General features: G+C 55.2%; 1 protein-coding gene across 1 annotated transcript in view; it reads right to left on the reverse strand.

Annotated features, from left to right (window-relative positions):
* Window positions 1-562: 562 nt before the first annotated feature.
* Window positions 563-17,897, reverse strand: part of IFFO2 (intermediate filament family orphan 2) — a 48,327-nt gene continuing 30,992 nt past the window's right edge. The window contains exons 2-9 of the mRNA XM_040645861.1: window positions 16,621-16,681; window positions 15,253-15,348; window positions 13,888-14,028; window positions 12,468-12,607; window positions 7,430-7,550; window positions 7,227-7,319; window positions 6,226-6,356; window positions 563-4,986 (exon numbers count right to left, since the gene is read on the reverse strand). Of these exons, the coding sequence (XP_040501795.1) occupies window positions 4,881-4,986; window positions 6,226-6,356; window positions 7,227-7,319; window positions 7,430-7,550; window positions 12,468-12,607; window positions 13,888-14,028; window positions 15,253-15,348; window positions 16,621-16,681 (889 nt within the window). The 3' untranslated portion in view covers window positions 563-4,880. The remainder of the gene's footprint in view (window positions 4,987-6,225; window positions 6,357-7,226; window positions 7,320-7,429; window positions 7,551-12,467; window positions 12,608-13,887; window positions 14,029-15,252; window positions 15,349-16,620; window positions 16,682-17,897) is intronic.

Raw genomic sequence — 17,897 nt, forward strand, 5'->3', positions numbered from 1 at the left:
TAGAAGGCAGATGCTTAACCAAAGGAGCCACTGAGATGCCCCTAAGCGTGTCTTAAAGTGGGTAAAAAAATAGACTGGAATTGGCAGCTGTCTCTCTGAATCCTTAGAGAAAACCCTAGTGGGGAGCGGGGCAGCTCACAGGAGGCAGTGTCTCCCCGAGTTTGGCCATTAACGAGAAGAAACTAGAACACTGGCCAGTGTCAAATCCAGAGTCCCAGAAGGTGGCCCGTCATGGGCACCATAAAAGGAGGTTAAACAAACGGGGGGCTTTATGATTATAATGCAGGACCTCAATTGCAAACCAGGTGATGCCACTTTTCTCAGCCTGCGATCTCTCTGGCTCGCTCTTCCCTTCCGTAAAGTGTGTATGATAATAAATCCCGCTTTATCACCTTCCAAAGATTTCATCGTGAGGTGCCCATATAACAGGGGATGTGAAATTTCCTTATTTTATCAAAAACTGACTAATGACTTTGTTTTGAGGTGTATGTGGCCCTCAGTCCTCTTGCCCCTCCCCCATCACTGCTTTATCCTCAATTAAAAAAAAAAGCAGCACCATCAATTCTAAGACATTTCACTTTATTTAAAAGAAGCCAATATACAGGATATAAAGGGCATGATATTTACAACATTACAGTAAACAGGTTGGTTTCCGGTAGGATCAGTAGTCTTTCAATGAGTATAAACCCCCCCTTTCCCCTTGACACTAGACCCGACTGGTTGACAAACAGCAACAGTGGGGTGGGATGGGACTGCGGGATATAAAGTCTCCCTGGATGGGGCTAAAAATCAGGTAGATGCTAAAATGTCCACGAAGGGGTCTTGCTGGGGGTGGGGATGGTGCCTTGCCTCATTTCCTTGAGGGCCCGGCCGCGGGAATGGTGAGGGATTTCCCAAGACTAACACACAATCCACCCTGAACCTGGAAATCCTCCAGCCAAGGAAAATTCCCTTTCAGAGAGAATTTGCCTTTACCCATACCCACCCAGCTGCCTCCAGACTCCCCACGTCAGGAGAATGCCCTTCTAGAACCAGAGCTCGGTGTCTCGAGAGGGTGAACCCAGATCTGAGGAAGTTCCCAGCATCCCGGTTCCTGCCCCAGGCTTTGGAGGAGCATATCAAGGACTGCAGCCCAGGCCAAGGTCATGGGCATCTCCTGGCCCTTCTATTCCTGCTCCAGCTGCCTAACCACCTGGGACCCATTAGGGCCCAGGCCCCAAGGAAGCCAAGTGCTCCCTGAACCAACTATCCCATGGCCACCCACGGTCCGCTGCTTCTCAATGTCTCCCAAACACAACCGACCTGGAAATGGACCTTGGCAGACCAGAGCATGAGTCCCCGACCAGAGCCCACCCTCTGAAGCAGAGCTTGTCCCCTACCGGGTGCCCCCGGCCCCTCGTCCCCACCCACCTCAATTCTGAATTCCCCACTGCCCACACACTCCCACGAGTGCCCCCCCAGAGACTTTCAAGGACCAAGAAGCTAAGGGGTCGAGGAACAGGGAAACGGGGTGAGGTGGGACATAGGCTCTGCTGATAGGCTCAAGGGTGCGGGTGAGTAGGCGGTGAGGCCCGGGAGACGGGAGGGGCACTGGCTATATTCGGTCCAGCAGCGACATGCATCTTGTTCACAGGAGAACGCTGGGCTACCCTAACTGCCTACCCTAGATTTAAAAACCCTTTCCTTTCATAAAAATAGATGAGAATCTCTTACTTTATAAATAGATTACATTTAGCTTAAATTACACCTTATATTATCCCCTACCCCACACCCTCTCCCCCATTCCAAGCCAAAGTGGTTTGCTTCTCTGTAGGTCATCCGCAATGGACTGGCCCTTCAGAGACCTCAAGATATATTGCTACAAGAAAACAAAATGTGTTTACTTGCCAATGTTTTTTTCCCCGTTTGGAGTCTCAGAAGAGCGTGTGTGTGTATGTGTGCGTGCGTGCGTGCGTGCTCATGTGTCTTCCACAACCAGGGAGCCAAAAGGAAGCTACTCTCCCTGCCCCTCCCCAATCCTCTCTTTTTATAAAACCCCCAAAAATAGGAGAGTGAGAGAGGGCAGCACAGGAGAGCCCATCTGAGAACAACCTTAAAATACCAATGTCAATATGACACTGGGCTTAGAAATAGAAATTTGAGTATTTACAGCTTTACAAGGACGGACCAGTTCGTCCCAACTGGACCCGATGCTGCCCCAGCGAGCGTTGGGGTCTTTCTTGGCAAGCTGTGGGCTCATGGCGGGGGCACGAGCAAGGGCCCACTGGCAACAAACTCAAAAAAGAACTTGGTGGGGAGAGAGGCAGTTGGGCCCCGAGCCGGGAGGCCAGTCTGCCACACCCTTGCCGTCCCCCAGCCCCATCCACCTGCCCCGGACCCTTGCTCCCCGGGGCAGAGCAGCTACGGAAAACCAGCAGGAAGGAGCTGCGTGGCCAGCGTCTATCTCTGGCTCCTGCCACTTCCATCCTCTTGGACAGACATCAAGCACCCTAGTCCCAGAGACAAACGTCCTATGTACATGAGGGGGCAAGCATAAATAATACCACTGAACACTGACTGTCGCGGTCACCTTAGTTACCCCCGAATTCTTACACTGTCGCCTTATGTCTTAACACTAAACATAGTTCTGTCACCCTCCCCACCAAACCCAGGGCTGGCCTCTGCTCTTCCTCCCAAACCACGCCATTGCATTACCCCCTCAGCCCTGGACAGAGGAGGCCCGGGGGGAGTGAGGGTCCTCCCGGAAACGGAAAATCTTTCCAGCAGCTGAGGTCCAAGCCCGACTGGCTCTGATAAACTTTGGTTAAAATAAAACTAAAACTAAAACAATTATAACACTAATGGCAATAATAATCAGGTATGTTTAAACCCTGTAACCTTTAGAACAAGGGTCAGTGAGGAGGAGGGGAAGGGGCTGGTTCTTCTCTGAAACCACCATCCCTCCGCGTACCTACCCCAGGGACTGTTGGGCTGGGAATGGAAGCCTCCCAGCCAGACTGCCACAGGGAACCAGCAGGTTCCCTCGACAACAACAACAGGGGAAGAAAAAGGGAAAAACTCACAACAAAAGCCACCAAGTTCTGATAAATAAAAATTACATACAGTCACTAACACACACACTCTCTCTCTCCATATATATATATATATATTATATGAATATTATGTACAATGGTTTTAAGACTGCAAAACAGGTGGGGACACAGAAGAGAGAGAAGGCCCTTACAGGTCGCTGGTACCCTGAGGAAGAAAGACAGGGGGCTGCAATCAGATTTAAAGCCAGAGCCCCTCCTCCGCCTCCACGGGAGAGCAGTGGGTGGGAAGTTCTGGGCCTCCGGCACATTTTGCTCCTTTGACCTCCAGGGGGAGCTCCTGGGCCAATAAAAAAACAAAAATCTGCAATCACACCCACAGGAGTGGGTACAAAAAGAAATTTTTTCAAAAAAGCAAAACCTGCTCGGCTGGGTCCAAGCTGAGATTTGGCAGGTGGCCTCCACACAGCGCCTTCTGACACAGGCCCACCCAAGTGTCGGGGGACATACTGGCTCAGATTAACTCCCCACTGGTCGGTCCATCAAGTGAAGTATGGAAACAGGCTTGCGTATGTCCATTAGCAGAACAAAGGAGGGTTCTCACTCCAGCTCCACTCCTGCCTCCTCTGATCTGCCAGCAGCCCTCGCTGCCTCCCTCCACCTCCCCTTCCAGTGACTGCCAGTGGCCAAACAGCCGGCCACTGAGGGCAGTGGAGAACCAACCAAGATGGCGGCAGGCGGTACAAACCCAGCTCCACTGTGGACGGGGGTGGATCCCAGGCCTAGCCCCCTTCAGCCTTTCTCACAGAGAAATTACAGGCCCATAGCCCCTTATCATTAGCTGGGAAGGGAGAGAAAAACATCAAGTCATCAGGGAATAAAAGACGCCTCCCACCCCACAAAGGTCCCAAGAAAGCAAGCAGTCAGGTGGGCCGATGGCCTCGCAGGCCCCCGGCCTCACTACCGACCTTGACACAACCCCCCTCCCAAGTCAGTGCTCATCACCCTGGTCCAGAGGCTGCAAGAGAGACCGCCCTAGCGTCGGCCTCCCTCCCAGCTCCAGGGGAAACCCGGGAGTCTGGGCGAGGGCCTACCTTCCACAATGATATAAGGCAAGCTGCTTTTTTTTTTGTTTTGTTTTGTTTTTTTTGCATAGTAGTTTAAACACAGTGAGACTCCACTTTCCCCCACAGTGCCTTGTCCCTCTGCTTCGCCACTCGATCCAGAAAGAAAATAAAATTTTGTCTTCCCTCCCTCCTTCCATCTTTTCTCTGTCGGTAAGTAAAAACACTTGGGAGGCCCCCGCCCAGGCCTGGAAAGGTTGCCAAGGCTCACAGCTCCTTCCTGGGGGTGGGGAGGTAGACCACCCCAAGGCCAACTCGGTCAGCACTGGCCAGGCAGAGGGGGGGAGGGCAGAGCTCATAGCCAATCAGAGGAGCAGGTGGGAGGGTAGAAATCCACATTATACCACGCCAGGGGCCCCGCCCTCACCTTAGAGTTTTGTATAAAAACACCTGCTAGGAAGAATTCTTTGGAGCTCAAAGTGGCTCAGCTTAAGGGAAAAGGCACAGTTAACACTGCATCGTCCGGACAGAAGTCTGCATTTGTAATGTGGAGAACAATAGAAATTGACAGCACCATTCCTTGGGTGGGTGGATGGAGAAGGGGCACTGGTTGGTGGTGGGGTGGGAGGAAGGAAGCAGCGGTCCCTCGGGGCCTCCAGAGAAGGGAGGGCAGAGGGAGTCTGTGTGGTGAGGACTGGAGCCCCACTCCGAGGAGCCTTCCTGGCCCCACGGGGAGAGGAGGCAGAGGCCCCATCACCAAGACCAGCAGGCACAGGGGCCTCCGTCATCAGCTGACCATGGGTTCCACATCCGCCTCCCGCTCAAACTCATCCTGGATCTCGTCTGTACTTCCTGAGTCACTGCTGGCCACAGAGCTGGGGGACGGCGAATTCCTGGAAAGCACGAGAGAATGGGGGTCACGCAGAGGGCAGCCTGGGGACTCCTGGAGGGATCCGAGGGGCAGGAAGGACTGAGCGGCCCCTTGTGTAAAATCTAATCGTTGATTATCCTGCCCTGACACTCCGCCCTCGCTCTGCTTTCCTTAGAATCTTCGAAGCTCACGAGCTGAACATGACCCTCAAGACCTCTTGGGACCCCCTGCAACTCCCTGTAAGTGCTCTGGGTGCCAAGAGCTCCCTGGGAGCAGGAACCATGGATCAAGCTCGGTTCTTACTCTCCAACCATCTCATGCAGGTCTGGGCACACAGTAGGTGCTCAGTAAACCCCAATGAACTCAGAGCTCAACGGGAGGCCATACAGGACAGTGGCTAACAGTACTGGGTTCGGATTCTGACCCTATCCCTGAGGAGCTGGGGGGCCGTGGGCAAGCTATTTAACCTGCTCCTCCATCTGAACACGGAGGTGATGACAGTGGGTTCCGGGGGCAACAGTGAGCTAAAGGTAGGGCATGCTAAGCCCAGAGACCCACGCAGCCTCCCACTGAGCTGCCCCTCCCTCCTTTATAGCCTGAACCACAGTTATAATAAGAGGAACAATTACAGTGAACATATCTGTGCTTTGTGCCCAGCACTCTCCACCTGTCATCTCATTTTATTATTGGCATATCTGTCTCCCCCCAAAAGGCTGTGTGTTCCTTGAAGGCAGGGGCTCTGTTTCTGTTTCGGCGTTCCCCGGCAAATACGAGGGGCCTGGGGCATGTCAGTCTCCTGCGGACAGGCCAGTGGCCCTTGGTCAGAAGACGGGAAAGAAGGGAAATTGCTTCCCGTGGACCCTATGAGCCCCATCAGCACTGGTGGAGAGGAGCGCCCTGCAAACCTCCTCCGCCCGGCAATTGGGCAGAAAGTGGGGCATGAGCCCCAAGAGGGCAGGGGCTGTGGCTGTTCTGTTCACCACTGTCCCCGCAGCCTGGCACAGAGCAGGCCTTGCGCGGGACAAGTAGCTGCCGCATCAGTGGGGGCAGGGAGGTTGTGGGAGTTACGTGAGATCAGATGCACAAGTCATCCAGCACCCAGCAGGTGGCTAACACTGGAGGCATGGATGGACGGGTGGATGGGTGGACGGGTGGACGGATGGGCTAGGCAGATGAAATGGGCCAGGCTCTAAGGTGCAGCCCCACAAATTCCCCCCAAGGACGCAATCGCCGAACCCGCAGGGAGGAGGGGGCTGGGCACCTGTCTGCAGAGCCTTTGATGAGCCGGCGGCAGGTCTCCATCTGCACGTCCAGCCCGCGCTTCATGCTGCACATCTCCATGTACTCGTGCAAGTGTCGGTTCATGTCGCTCTTGGCCGTGGCCAGCTCCAGCTGAAAGGCCCCAGTGCGGGAGAAAGGTGAGGCCAAGTCACCCTCATTCCGGAACCCTCGGCCACTTCCTCTGCGCATCCTCAGTGGTGACTGTGCCAAGGCCACCCCTGAACACCACGCCCTCTGCTCTCCACATGCTGGACCCTGGCCTCCAGAACTGTTTCCAGTGAAAGGGGATGGTTGCTTAGCAACCCTAGGGGCAGCCTTGGCCAGTTCCACCAACCCTACCCCACTCAGCATTCCGCCCTGGTTTATAGGGACTTGCTTCGGAAAGTTCTCAGGTCTTCATTGTAGTTCCGACCCTTCTCCTCTACCAGTGACATAGCCCCCAGAGAAAGAGCCAGCCTTCTCTTTCTCCAGCAGTCACTGTCACTGAAAGACGTGGCCAAGTGCACAGGCTCTAGGGTGCAGACAGCAGGCTTGAAGGCTACTTCCCAGCTGGAGGCCCTGGGCCAGCCACTTGGGTCCGTCAATCTCATCTCCTTCTCTGCATAATGGGGTGCACGGTACCCACTGGGCAGGCTGGAGGCACCTAGCTACCTCTAGGCCCGTTCATAGGGCATGTGGGTACCAGGGAGGCTGAGTGCCTAGCGTCACTCGATGTCACTCAAACATCTTTTCTCATTGTTTGGGATCACCATCTCCACTGAATAACTTAAAAAACTCCCTGGGACAGACAGGAATCACCACCCCCATGTGATCTATCTCACACCTGAGGCCCTAGGAGAGTTATGACCCACCCAGCACCAGTCAGGGAACCGCAGGCCTCCAACTCACGACCTTGTGCCCACCCCACCCCGCTAGCCCCCTGTCCCCCTCAACTGCAGTCGAGACCCCACATCCCCCCACATCCAGAGCCCGAGCCCTCACCTCGATCTGACCAATCGTTTCCTGGTACTCCTTGTCTCTCGTCTTGAAGAAGGACTCTGTCTCGTGGATCAAGTTGCCCAAATTTTCCTCTTGCTGGGGACACAGAGCACAGGGGACAAATGAGCTAGGTGGCGCGGGCTGCCGGAAAGAGCGGGGACAGAGGAGAGCTGGCCGGCCTCTGGGCAGCGGGGCCGGGGGCTCACCTCGCCCTGCAGGTCAATGGTTGGGTTGCAGTTGGTGAAGTCCTCCCAGAGCAGCAGCGTGTCTTCGTTCTCTTCCCACGTCAGGCTGTCACAGTCGTCGTCAAAATCAAAGGTCTCCCGCCTGTGGGATGACAGCAGAGGGCAAGGCTGACCCAGAGCCAGGCTCCAGAGGCCGGGCTGGGGGGAAGAAAGGGGCACTGCCCCAATGGGTACACTCCTGCCAGGCAGCCATCCCACAGACAGGGGTGCTGGTCAAAGGGGACACATGCCTTATGGAGGGGCGGGGTCAGCTCTTTTAAAATGCAGAAAGTATTGATATATTACTTATACCATTTAAAATGTCTCGTTGTAAAGATGGCAGTCTTTAATCAGTGGAGACTAAAGATATTTTCCTCCCAACTCCAATCTGGTGACTGTTTTCATTCACGTCACAGCTCATTTCTGGAGCCCCTACTTTGCAGGAGGCCATCTCTATAGCGTTCTCCACAACTCGGAAAGGTTGATATCATTCCCATTTTACAGCCAAGGACTGTGCAGCTCAGAAAGAATAAACCACTTGCCCGAAGTCACACTGCTAGCCTGTCACAGAAACCGGGGCGGAAACCCAGATGTCTCCTACAGCATTTTCCTCCCCGAGTAAAACCCACCACGCACCCATTACGTGCTGGGCGCGGGACTGGCCGCTAAGCATACGTTAAACTGCACTTCGTTCCCTCCTCCCCACATTCCTATGAGACGAGCATAATTCTTATTCCCATTTTACAGATGAACGAACTGAAGGGCACAGGGATTAGGTGGACTTCTGGACCAAGACATGCTGGAAATCAGGCTTGTATTCAAAGCCTGAGTAATTTCAGGGCTTCCCTATTCACTGGAACTAGAAGTAAGGTAATGGACCCTACAGGCTTGCCCGGAACTGAGGGTAGTTTCTGGAGATGCCCTGGTTTCGCCAGCTGAAGGGAAACTTGAGCAGATGGAAAGGCTGATGATGTCTACAGGGGTTAAATCATTTGATCCATCGAATCAGCCACAGAGGAGTTTGTGGGCCCCAGGGCTCTCTATCAACGCCCCCCCCAATCCTCCAGGGCACTGCTCCCTGCCATCCCACGATGGATCAGGCTGGGGGGGGGGGGCCACTGGGCAAGGCCCACGAAGAATTTCTGGTTAAAAGCTGCCTAGAACAGCTACATGCAAGAGAATGAAACTTGACCACTATCTCACACCATACACAAAAATAAACTCCAAATGGATGAAAGACCTCGATGTGAGACAGGAATCCATCAAAATTCTAGAGGAGAACATAGGCAACAACCTCTACGACATCGGCCAAAGCAACCTTTTTCATGACACATCCCCAAAGGCAAGAGAAACAAAAGATAAAATGAATTTATGGGACTTCATCAAGATTAAAAGTTTCTGCACATCCAAGGAAACAGTCAGAAAAACTAAGAGGCAGCCCACGGAATGGGAGAATATATTTGCAAATGACACTACAGATAAAGGACTGGTATCCAAGATCTACAAAGAACTTCTCAAACTCAATACACGAGAAACAAATAAACAAATCAAAAAATGGGCAGAAAATATGAACAGACACTTTTCCAATGAAGACATACAAATGGCTAACAGACACATGAAAAAATGTTCAAAATCATTAGCCATCAAGGAAATTCAAATCAAAACCACACTGAGATACCACCTTACGCCAGTTAGAATGGCAAAAATAGACAAGGCAAGAAACAACAATTGTTGGAGAGGATGTGGAGAAAGGGATCCCTCCTACATTGTTGGTGGGAATGCAGTTGGTACAGCCACTCTGGAAAACAGTGTGGAGGTCCTTAAAAGTTAAAAATTGAGCTACCCTATGATCCAGCCATTGCACTACTGGGTATTTACCCCAAAGCTACAGACGTAGTGAAGAGAAGGGCCATATGCACCCCAATGTTCATAGCAGCAATGTCCACATAGCTAAATCGTGGAAGGAGCCGAGATGCCCTTCAACAGATGACTGGATTAAGAAGTTGTGGTCCATATATACAATGGAATATTACTCAGCTATCAGAAAGAACGAGTTCTCAACATTTGCTACAACATGGATAGCACTGGAGGAGATAATGCTAAGTGAAATAAGTCAAGCAGAGAAAGACAACTATCATATGATTTCTCTCATCTATGGAACATAAGAACTAGGATGATCGGTAGGGGAAGAAAGGGATAAAGAAAGGGGGGGTAATCAGAAGGGGGAATGAAACATGAGAGACTATGGACTATGAGAAACAAACTGAGGACTTCAGAGGGGAGGAGGGTGGGGGAATGGGATAGACCGGTGATGGGTAGTAAGGAGGGCACGTATTGCATGGTGCACTGGGTGTTATACACAACTAATGAATCATCGAGCCTTACATCGGAAACCGGGGATGTACTGTATGGTGACTAACATAATATAATAAAAAATCATTTAAAAAAAAAAAATAAATAAAATAAAAGCTGCCTAGAGCACCCCCTGGAGCCAGGTCCCCCACCAAAAAGCAGTTTCTGCCAGAGCCTATAGGTGGCTCTGTGAGCCCGGGGACCAGAGCAGGGCCAGAGCTGCATAGGAAGGCACTGCTGGCCTGGACTAGCTCCAGCTTAGCCCCTGGGGTCCACCGTCACCGCAACACATACTCAACCGCTGACTTCACTTCCTTTCTAGTGTCTGGGATCTGAAGGAAACCCCAGCTGAGGAATGGGGAGCCAGAAAGGACAGGAAGATGGGCATGAGAAAGGGGTCAGGAGATCGGGAGGGCGGGGCTGAGGCGCTGGTCATGGTGCAGGGAAAGTAGCAAATTCCTCCCCTTCTCCTTGGTCTGAAGCCCAAGCAACAGATTTTGATCAAAACAAAACAGCCCTGACACGGGGCACATTATTCAAAGACTTCAGTGGAACTGGCCGGGGGCAGCCTCTGGCTTGGGCCTCAGCCCAGCCCATAGCCGGTGGAGATGCTGGTTGAGGGGGGCGGGGGGTGCAGGGCCCTGCCCACGGTGGGGTCAGCATGGCCTTGGCTAGCACTGCAAGGGTGGAGGGGCGATCAGAGGATATATTTTTTTTTAACCCAGGCAACTCCACCAGCCAATAAATCTAATTGGATACTGAACCTAGTTCAGACCCGTCAATCCGGGCACCCGTTTTTGCATCGGATCTCCTTTGTACAACAGTAGCGCTGCTGGTGGAGCCCCCAGACCCAGCTCTGGGGATTGTTCTTTTCAGCCCACCCCATTCCCAGGCAGCCTAATTATCCCGAGGGGACTTTCTGCAAACAGGGACAACTTCTTCAGAGAAGCCCTTTCATTCACCCGAATGAACCCAGCCTGGGTGTGTGGGGTGGCCAATCACCACGTTCAGAAAACCTGGATCCAGTCAAGGGCTCCCTTCCAAAGCCCCTGTCGTCAGCATAGGATGAGAATGCGACATTTGGAGGGGATGTCAAAAGATGGAATCAGGAGTTCAGGAGTCTCTTTGTTGCGCTCCAACAGCAAGCCCCCAAAACACAGCCCACCCCAGTTCTGTTCCCAGGGAATGGCAAGTACAAGGAGGTATCACACAAACCCATCCCCACCCGGGGCTGACTCCTGCCTCCCTAAGAGTCACCCGGCTCAGCAGCAAAGGGACCCGGGCAGGGATGGTGCTGCGGAGAGGGCCGACGGGGACTCTCTTCTGAGTGCGAAGACAGCTAGCTGGGGACAAAGGACTCAACCACGGGTCAGGGGCCCAGCTCTGTTCCAACTCCTAGCACGCCCCTCTGAACCTCAGTTTCCCCACCTGAATGTGAAGGGGCTGGGCTGAGTGGCCTCTGGACTCTGTAATGCTAAGCCAGCCCCAGGGCTCTGCACGAAGCAGCAGGGGAGACCCGCGCCCTGGCTTCTGAACCCAGTACGATGTCAGAGGCAACTGCCTAAAAGACAGGAGCCGCTGGGGAGGGTTCTGTGGGGTTTCGTGATGACTCGTGAGAGCCGAGAGCTCGAACATAGCCCTGCTGTTGGAAACCCAGAGTCCCAGGGGGAAAGTGGAGTTCTCAGGGCTCGGGGGCCCAACTGCAAGGGGCTCCAGAGAGAGAACGCGTACGAGCAGCCAGATGGGCAGGAGGAATAAATGTGGGCCCCAGAGACCCTGTCCCAGCCCAACCCTCGACTCCAGGCCCTCAGGTAAGTCACCTAATGCCCGCAGCTGCACCCTCCTCTCCCCTCCCCCACCCCACTTTAGGGCACTGCATGGATTAGAGTCAAAGATGGATTCGCATAGACAATATGGCCCTTGACAGACCAAGGCCACAGTGTCTCCCTGGCCCCAGGTGACTGCACCCAGTGAGGTTCTAGTAAACCAGCTTTCTGCAGGGGAGGGGAGGGTAGCTGAGGGCAAGCACCTGCCAGTGCTACTTCTGTGCCATCGCTGAACCTGGAGTGGGGCAGCCACATGAGCAATTAGCTTTCATGAGCTGGTACGGGCCGGCTCCAGCCCACCATGGACCAGAGCCAGCCCTGGACACTGCCACTAACCCACAGCATCTCAGTGACAGAACTCGGGCGGCAGACAGACCTGGCTCTGAACCTCGACTCCGCCACGTGTCAGTGGAGCGGTCACGGCCAAGTGCCTCCCTTCTGCCTGTCTCCGCGTCCTCATGTACCAAGGGGTGTGATAACCCAACCTCCCCTCAGTTGACTGGAGTCACCGAAGCCACATTTGTAAAGCAGCCCGCAGACAGATATCAGGAGCCCGCCCTTGGCCAGCCTAGTGGGCCCTGGTGAGGGGATTGACCCAGCGATCCCACCCCGAGGACAAGCGGTGAGAGTGTAAGGCTCGAGCCCGCGGGACACACTGGTACCATTTAACCTCTTGTGAAAATGTGAAACTCCCCAAATTATAAACGTTGCAAATAAATCTTTGGCTGGCTGGTATATACGCAGGCTGTTGTCAGCGCAGGCCCACCAGCTCGCACCCCTGCCCCCAACAATCTGGGCAACAGGAGCGAAGCCCCGGGAGCCGGGGCCGTGGAGATACTCACAGCTGGTTAAACATGCGCTTCATCTCGTCTGTGATGTTCATGGAGCCGACCTCGTCGTCCGAGAACCGGTTCACCTCGCCATCCTGCTCGGAGATGTCATCATCCGAAGCCACCTTACGCTCTTTCTTTTTGGGGACCACCTGACCCGGGAAGGAAGAGATGGAGGTAAGTGGGAGGCTCTGCTGGGAGGGAGGGTGGGCTGGGAAGGGAGTCGGCATCCCACGGGATGGATGGAGCGTGGCTGGGGCGGCCACTGCTGGGAAAGAAGCAGAGTCCCTCTAGAAGCAGGTGGCGTTAGCAGGCAGCGTGAGGCAGGACACATGCAGGAGGGAGGACAGACGGCCTGGACTCTTCCCTCCCCCGGTGGGTGCGCCGGCTCAGCTCGGCCCTTCACCAGAGCAGCAGCCCCATGATCTGGGGAGAGGAGTGGGGCAGACCGGGGCGCAGAGTCCCCTGGGGTGTCTCAGAGCCAGCCAGAGAGAGAGAGAGAACCCCTCCCAGAGGCCCAGAGGGCTCCATGCTTCAGAGCCCTCCTGCTCACATGCAAAGGCAATGGGCAGGCAGCCCGAGGGTCACCAAGCTTCCTCCACTCCAAGCAGACAAGACACGAGCAGACCAAACAGAGCCTGGAATGGTCACCCCTGCTTCCCAGCAGACGGGCAGCAAGAAGGCACACAGGTGGATGAGCCCAGATCTCTCCCGCTAGACCCAAAGTCACACACTCAAAGCGACAACACGCGGTATTGCCCCGGGCTCAAGCAAAAGCCAAACCACGACCCTGAATTCAAGAAGAAGCCTTTAGAGAATGACACGTGTCCTGCGGGCCGCTGGTCTCGCCCCCAGGCCCTCCCTGGAGGACAGCCCACCAGTGCTAACTGCCCCACTGCCTTCTCTCAGGACGCACACTTGCTCCTTGAGGGCTGGGCATGGGCCCTGGGAGACTCTTCGGTGAGAATGAAAACCAGAGGCCAACATTTCCTCTTGGGGATTCCAAGGCTCATCTGCTGGGGCTGAGCCGGCTCGGCCGGCGCTCCCACAGCCTGGCCAGGGCTCTCAACCACAGCGGCGCGCCCAGCGGGCCTGTGCACCGAGCCCCAGAGGGTCAGGAGACCTGAGTGCCCGTCCCAGCGCAGCCTGGCCCTCCCTGAGCCCGTCACGTCCCCCCCACCCCGGTGAGTGGCCTCCTCAGCCACAGGATGAAGCATTCAGCCTGATGAGCCTACGAGTCGCCGAGTCCCTGATTCTGTGTCGTCCTGGGGAGGCCAGAGTGGGGGCCGACGCTAGCTCTGGGGGAAGGGGAGTGGGCAGGACTGGAGGGGAAGAGGGCCTGGCCATGCAGGGCGGAGGCCAGGCACTCTGGGAGGGGGCGGTGGCGGGGTGGGGGGGAGTGGCGGCTGGTGAGCAGGGTGACCCTATTCACCTGGAAGATCTTGGACACGTCTTCCGAGTTCCGTTGCTGTGCGACATCGCACAGCTTGGCCGTGATATCGATCCGGCGACAGATGTCCATGTCCACCTTCATGGCCTTTTCTTGGATCTTTGTGTCCAGGTCTGTCATGGGCTGCAGGGAGGACAGCAGGGGGGTTACGTGAGCGAGGGCTGGAGTGAGCATTGGGGGGGTGGGGCGGGGGCGTCGCTCCCAGGCTCCTGCTGGGCAGAGGGGTGCGCAGCCCCGAGTCCGAGGGGGCGCCTGGAGCTTCTCCGGGGCGGGGAGGGTGGGGCCAGCGCTGCTCAGGATGGGGGAGGGGGTGGAGAGGTCATGGGAGCTAAAGGCTTTGGCGCCAAGTGGACAATGTGAGACCATGTTTGCCGGCCTCCCTAAGGGCTGGAAGGCGTCCTCTCAACAGACACAGTGCCAGTGTTTATTTTGTCAGAGCAAAGAAAAAAGAAAGACAGCTCCCACTCTTGAAAGGCTTCCCTTCTCTCCCAGCCCGAGCCCACGTGCCCCACCTGTCCCCCCACACAGAGGGGCCTGCCAAGGCGCCACGTTCTCCCCAGGCTTCCTCCCATGGCTGATCGCAGGGCCTCACCAAAGATGAGGGGGGTCCCCCAGGACCCCAGTGAGGGGAAGCCCGGTGGGCTCCTTCTGGAGCCCCCCAGGGGGCTTCTGCCAGTCACACCCAGCTCCATAGCCCTCAGGACCAAAAGCCACCCAAGGCTGAGTCACCCGCCATCGGGCTCCTTCTCCTTTCTGATGGCCCTCCCTACATGCGGCCTGCTGCTTGAAGGTGGCAGGAAACCCGGGTCCCCAGCAGGAAGGAGGCTTTGGTTGCCAACAGCTCCCGGCAACCACAGTCACTCAGAGAGGTTCCAGTCTTCAAAAGGATGCAGATGCTGGCCTTCCCCAACTTGACAAAGCAACCCTCCTGTAGGCTGCTGGCCTGGGGGCCTCTCCGGCTGACACAGACCAGACCCGAGGGCCTCCTTCAACCTGCCACTGAGCCCTCCACTGTGCCCAGACATCGAGGCCCACGGCCACCACCCTCCCTCAACGTGGCGAGCTGGGACGAGTCGGAGCAAACACAAACAGACCGTCGGAGGAGCCCAGGGGAGGGCGGGATGGGTTAAGCAGCAGATTAATGCATCTCTACTCAGACCAAGGGAAGCGGAAGTGGGGTGGGGGGCTGGTCTCAATGCATCCGTCATCCTCACGGGGCAAACGCAGCCAGCCAGGACTCTAACTAGAAGCCGAGCTCTGGAGCCTCGGAGTGAATGAAGCATTTTGCATGATGGGTGTTGGGGGGGGGGTGTCATGACGTCTGGGGCGGCAGCTGGTGGCACTTACGTCACTCATGAGCCCCTTAAACACCACTAGTTCGGCCTTGAGCCGCTCGATCTTCTCGTTCATCTCCTCCTGGATGGCTTCAGCCTCCTGAGCCGCCTAGGGAGGACAGAGATGGGGGAGGGTTTAGGGGACCAGGCACCCTGAGGGGTAGGAGGGGCTGGACACCTGGGTCCACAGCCCTGGACACCCGATAACCAACCAGGCCAGGCACCTGCGTGCCAGGAAAGGGGTGCCGAGGACCTCACCCCAGCCCGGCTTCCTGCTGAGGCCAGTTCACCGCAGGGCACCGCTCAGCCTAAAACACTTCTCCAAGGAATATTTATCATATGGAAAAATCCCAGGGAGATAATTAAAAAAAAAGAACAGGTTAATGGAACAAGTGATTCCAATAGGTTAAAATGTGAGGTCGATGCCTGTGAAATTGCCAGCAGATGACCACCTCCCATCCCCAAAACGGCAACGCCACGTGCGTCCACCTAACCAAACATAAACATGTAGAGTACACGTGTGTTTGCACAGAAAAGACCAGAAGGTCACCCAGCAATTTGTCAACTGTGGGGGGGGTGGAGAACTGGAGGGCAGTTTTATTTTCTTCTCCGTACGTTTCTGAATTTTCCAAATATTTAACCACGAACATGTCATGTTTGTAAATAAAAAGACTTCTGTTACAAAACAAAGCAGGGGCAGACATTCATCCTTTCCCTTCCATGTACTCTCATTACTTTATTCTATCTCTTAGAAGATCAGTGCTTTAAACATCAAAAAACATTTTTTAAAATGTTTGAAAGAACTCTTCCTTGCCTTCTCATAGGGTCACTATTCAGAGGCCGAGAAGGTGAAGTTTGCCGCCCAGGGTACCCGGCCGGTGGGTAGAAGCAGAGCCCAGACCCAGAGCTACGGAGCCAGAACCACAAGAGAATGTTCTCACCCAGCCAGGCCGGGAGCCCTCCTGGTGACACGCCACCAGCCCTCTCCAAGGCATTCGGCCCCAAGTCAGTTCCTGCAAGCTGGGGTAGGGCAGCTCAAGAGACCAGCCAGTCCTGGACTCAGGTGGCAGGAGAGGGTCGGAAAGAGTCACGGACCCACATCACCTGGCAGGCGGGGGTCGGCACTGGGACTCGGGCCCAGGCTTCCCTACTCCCGTCCCCGAGCTTTTCTGCAACACTATGCCCGTCCCTTCCTAGGTCCGAAGCAGAGGACAAGGAAGAGGCCTCGTGGCTCCATCGAGGAGCGACTGAGGCAGCAGGAGGCAGCCCAGTGCAGGGGCAGAGCTGGGGATGGCCTCCGACTTTGCCCCAGGGAGACCGCGCCCCTAGGCCACATGGTTCCCGCAAGCCTCTCAAGGTCGGGCCCCCTGGGGATGCTCACCTCCTGCAGTGTGTCCACCATGGTCTGCAGGTTCATGCGCTTGGCGAGCTCTTCCTCCCATCTGCAAGAGCCAAGAGGGATAGGTGGTCAGATGGTGGCCTCCCCATGCCGGTCAAGCCCTCAGACACCATGCCAGCACCCACCCAAGCAAGGCAAGCTGGGCGCAGCCAGAAATCCATCTCTGCCTGCCCTCCGGGAGCTCCCACTCTAGGGGAGGGGGACAGCCAGGTTGACAAACCACCACAGTAGCAGGCGGTGGTGACACGTGCCGGGTTCCCCGCATGAGCACCACACCCCGGGGAGAGGAAGGCAGGAGGGACTGCCATCTCCCCTTCACACTAACTGTAGAGTGCTGTGCAAACGCCACCGCTCCTGCCATTAGCGTACCCCACTGTACGGACGCTGGCACTCAGGAGCCAGGCTGCAGCCAGCACCGCAAGAAAGAAACTTTTACTGGGCTGGTCCTCATGACCTGGGGAGTCTTTCTGTCCGGCAGCAACCCTCATCAGCAAAGAAATCTCCTACACAGCTATTATCCCTGTCTCACAGATAAGGAAACTGAGGCTCAGAGAGGTTACGTGTCTTACCCAAAGACACTCAGCTAGCTAGTGGATGGGGCTGGAATCCAAACCCACGTCTGTTTTATCACATTAACAATAAATAGAGCTCTCACTTCGTCAGTGCTTATGACGTGCCAGTCCCTGTTCCAGGGCTTTCTGTGTATTGTCTCATCCAAGCACATGCTGGTTAAAGCTGGACAGGAAAGAATAAAGGGCAGGAGGCACACAGGGGCTCACAGTGTACCCCCAACATGAACTGGAGGTAGAATGGGATGTTAATAATCATAATCACTGGGGGCGGCTGGGTGGCTCAGTCAGTTAAGTGTCTGAGTCTTGATTTCGGCTCAGGTCATGATCTCAGGGTTGTGAGATCGAGCCCCACGTAGGGCTCTGAGCTCCTCAAGGAGTCTGCTTGAGATTCTCTCTCTCCCTCTGCCCCTTCCCCTGCCACCGCCTCTCCCTCTCTCAAATATAAATAAGTCTTTTAAAAAATAATCATAATCACCATCCCAATACCAGCTCACCTTAACTGAGTGCTTACTTTGTACCAGGCACTATTCCATGTGACATAATTCAATCCTCCTAACACCCCCCCAAGCACAGCGGTACTGTTAGCCCATGTTACAGATGAAGAAAGCCAGGCACCGAGTCAGGGGCCCAAGGTCAGGGTGAGGACAGGGAGAGCCAGGACTCAAACCCAGGTTGGAGGCTCCAGAC

This window comes from Ursus maritimus, unplaced genomic scaffold (genome assembly GCF_017311325.1).
Source record: "Ursus maritimus isolate PB19 unplaced genomic scaffold, ASM1731132v1 scaffold_32, whole genome shotgun sequence".
NCBI classification, from domain to species: domain Eukaryota; kingdom Metazoa; phylum Chordata; class Mammalia; order Carnivora; family Ursidae; genus Ursus; species Ursus maritimus.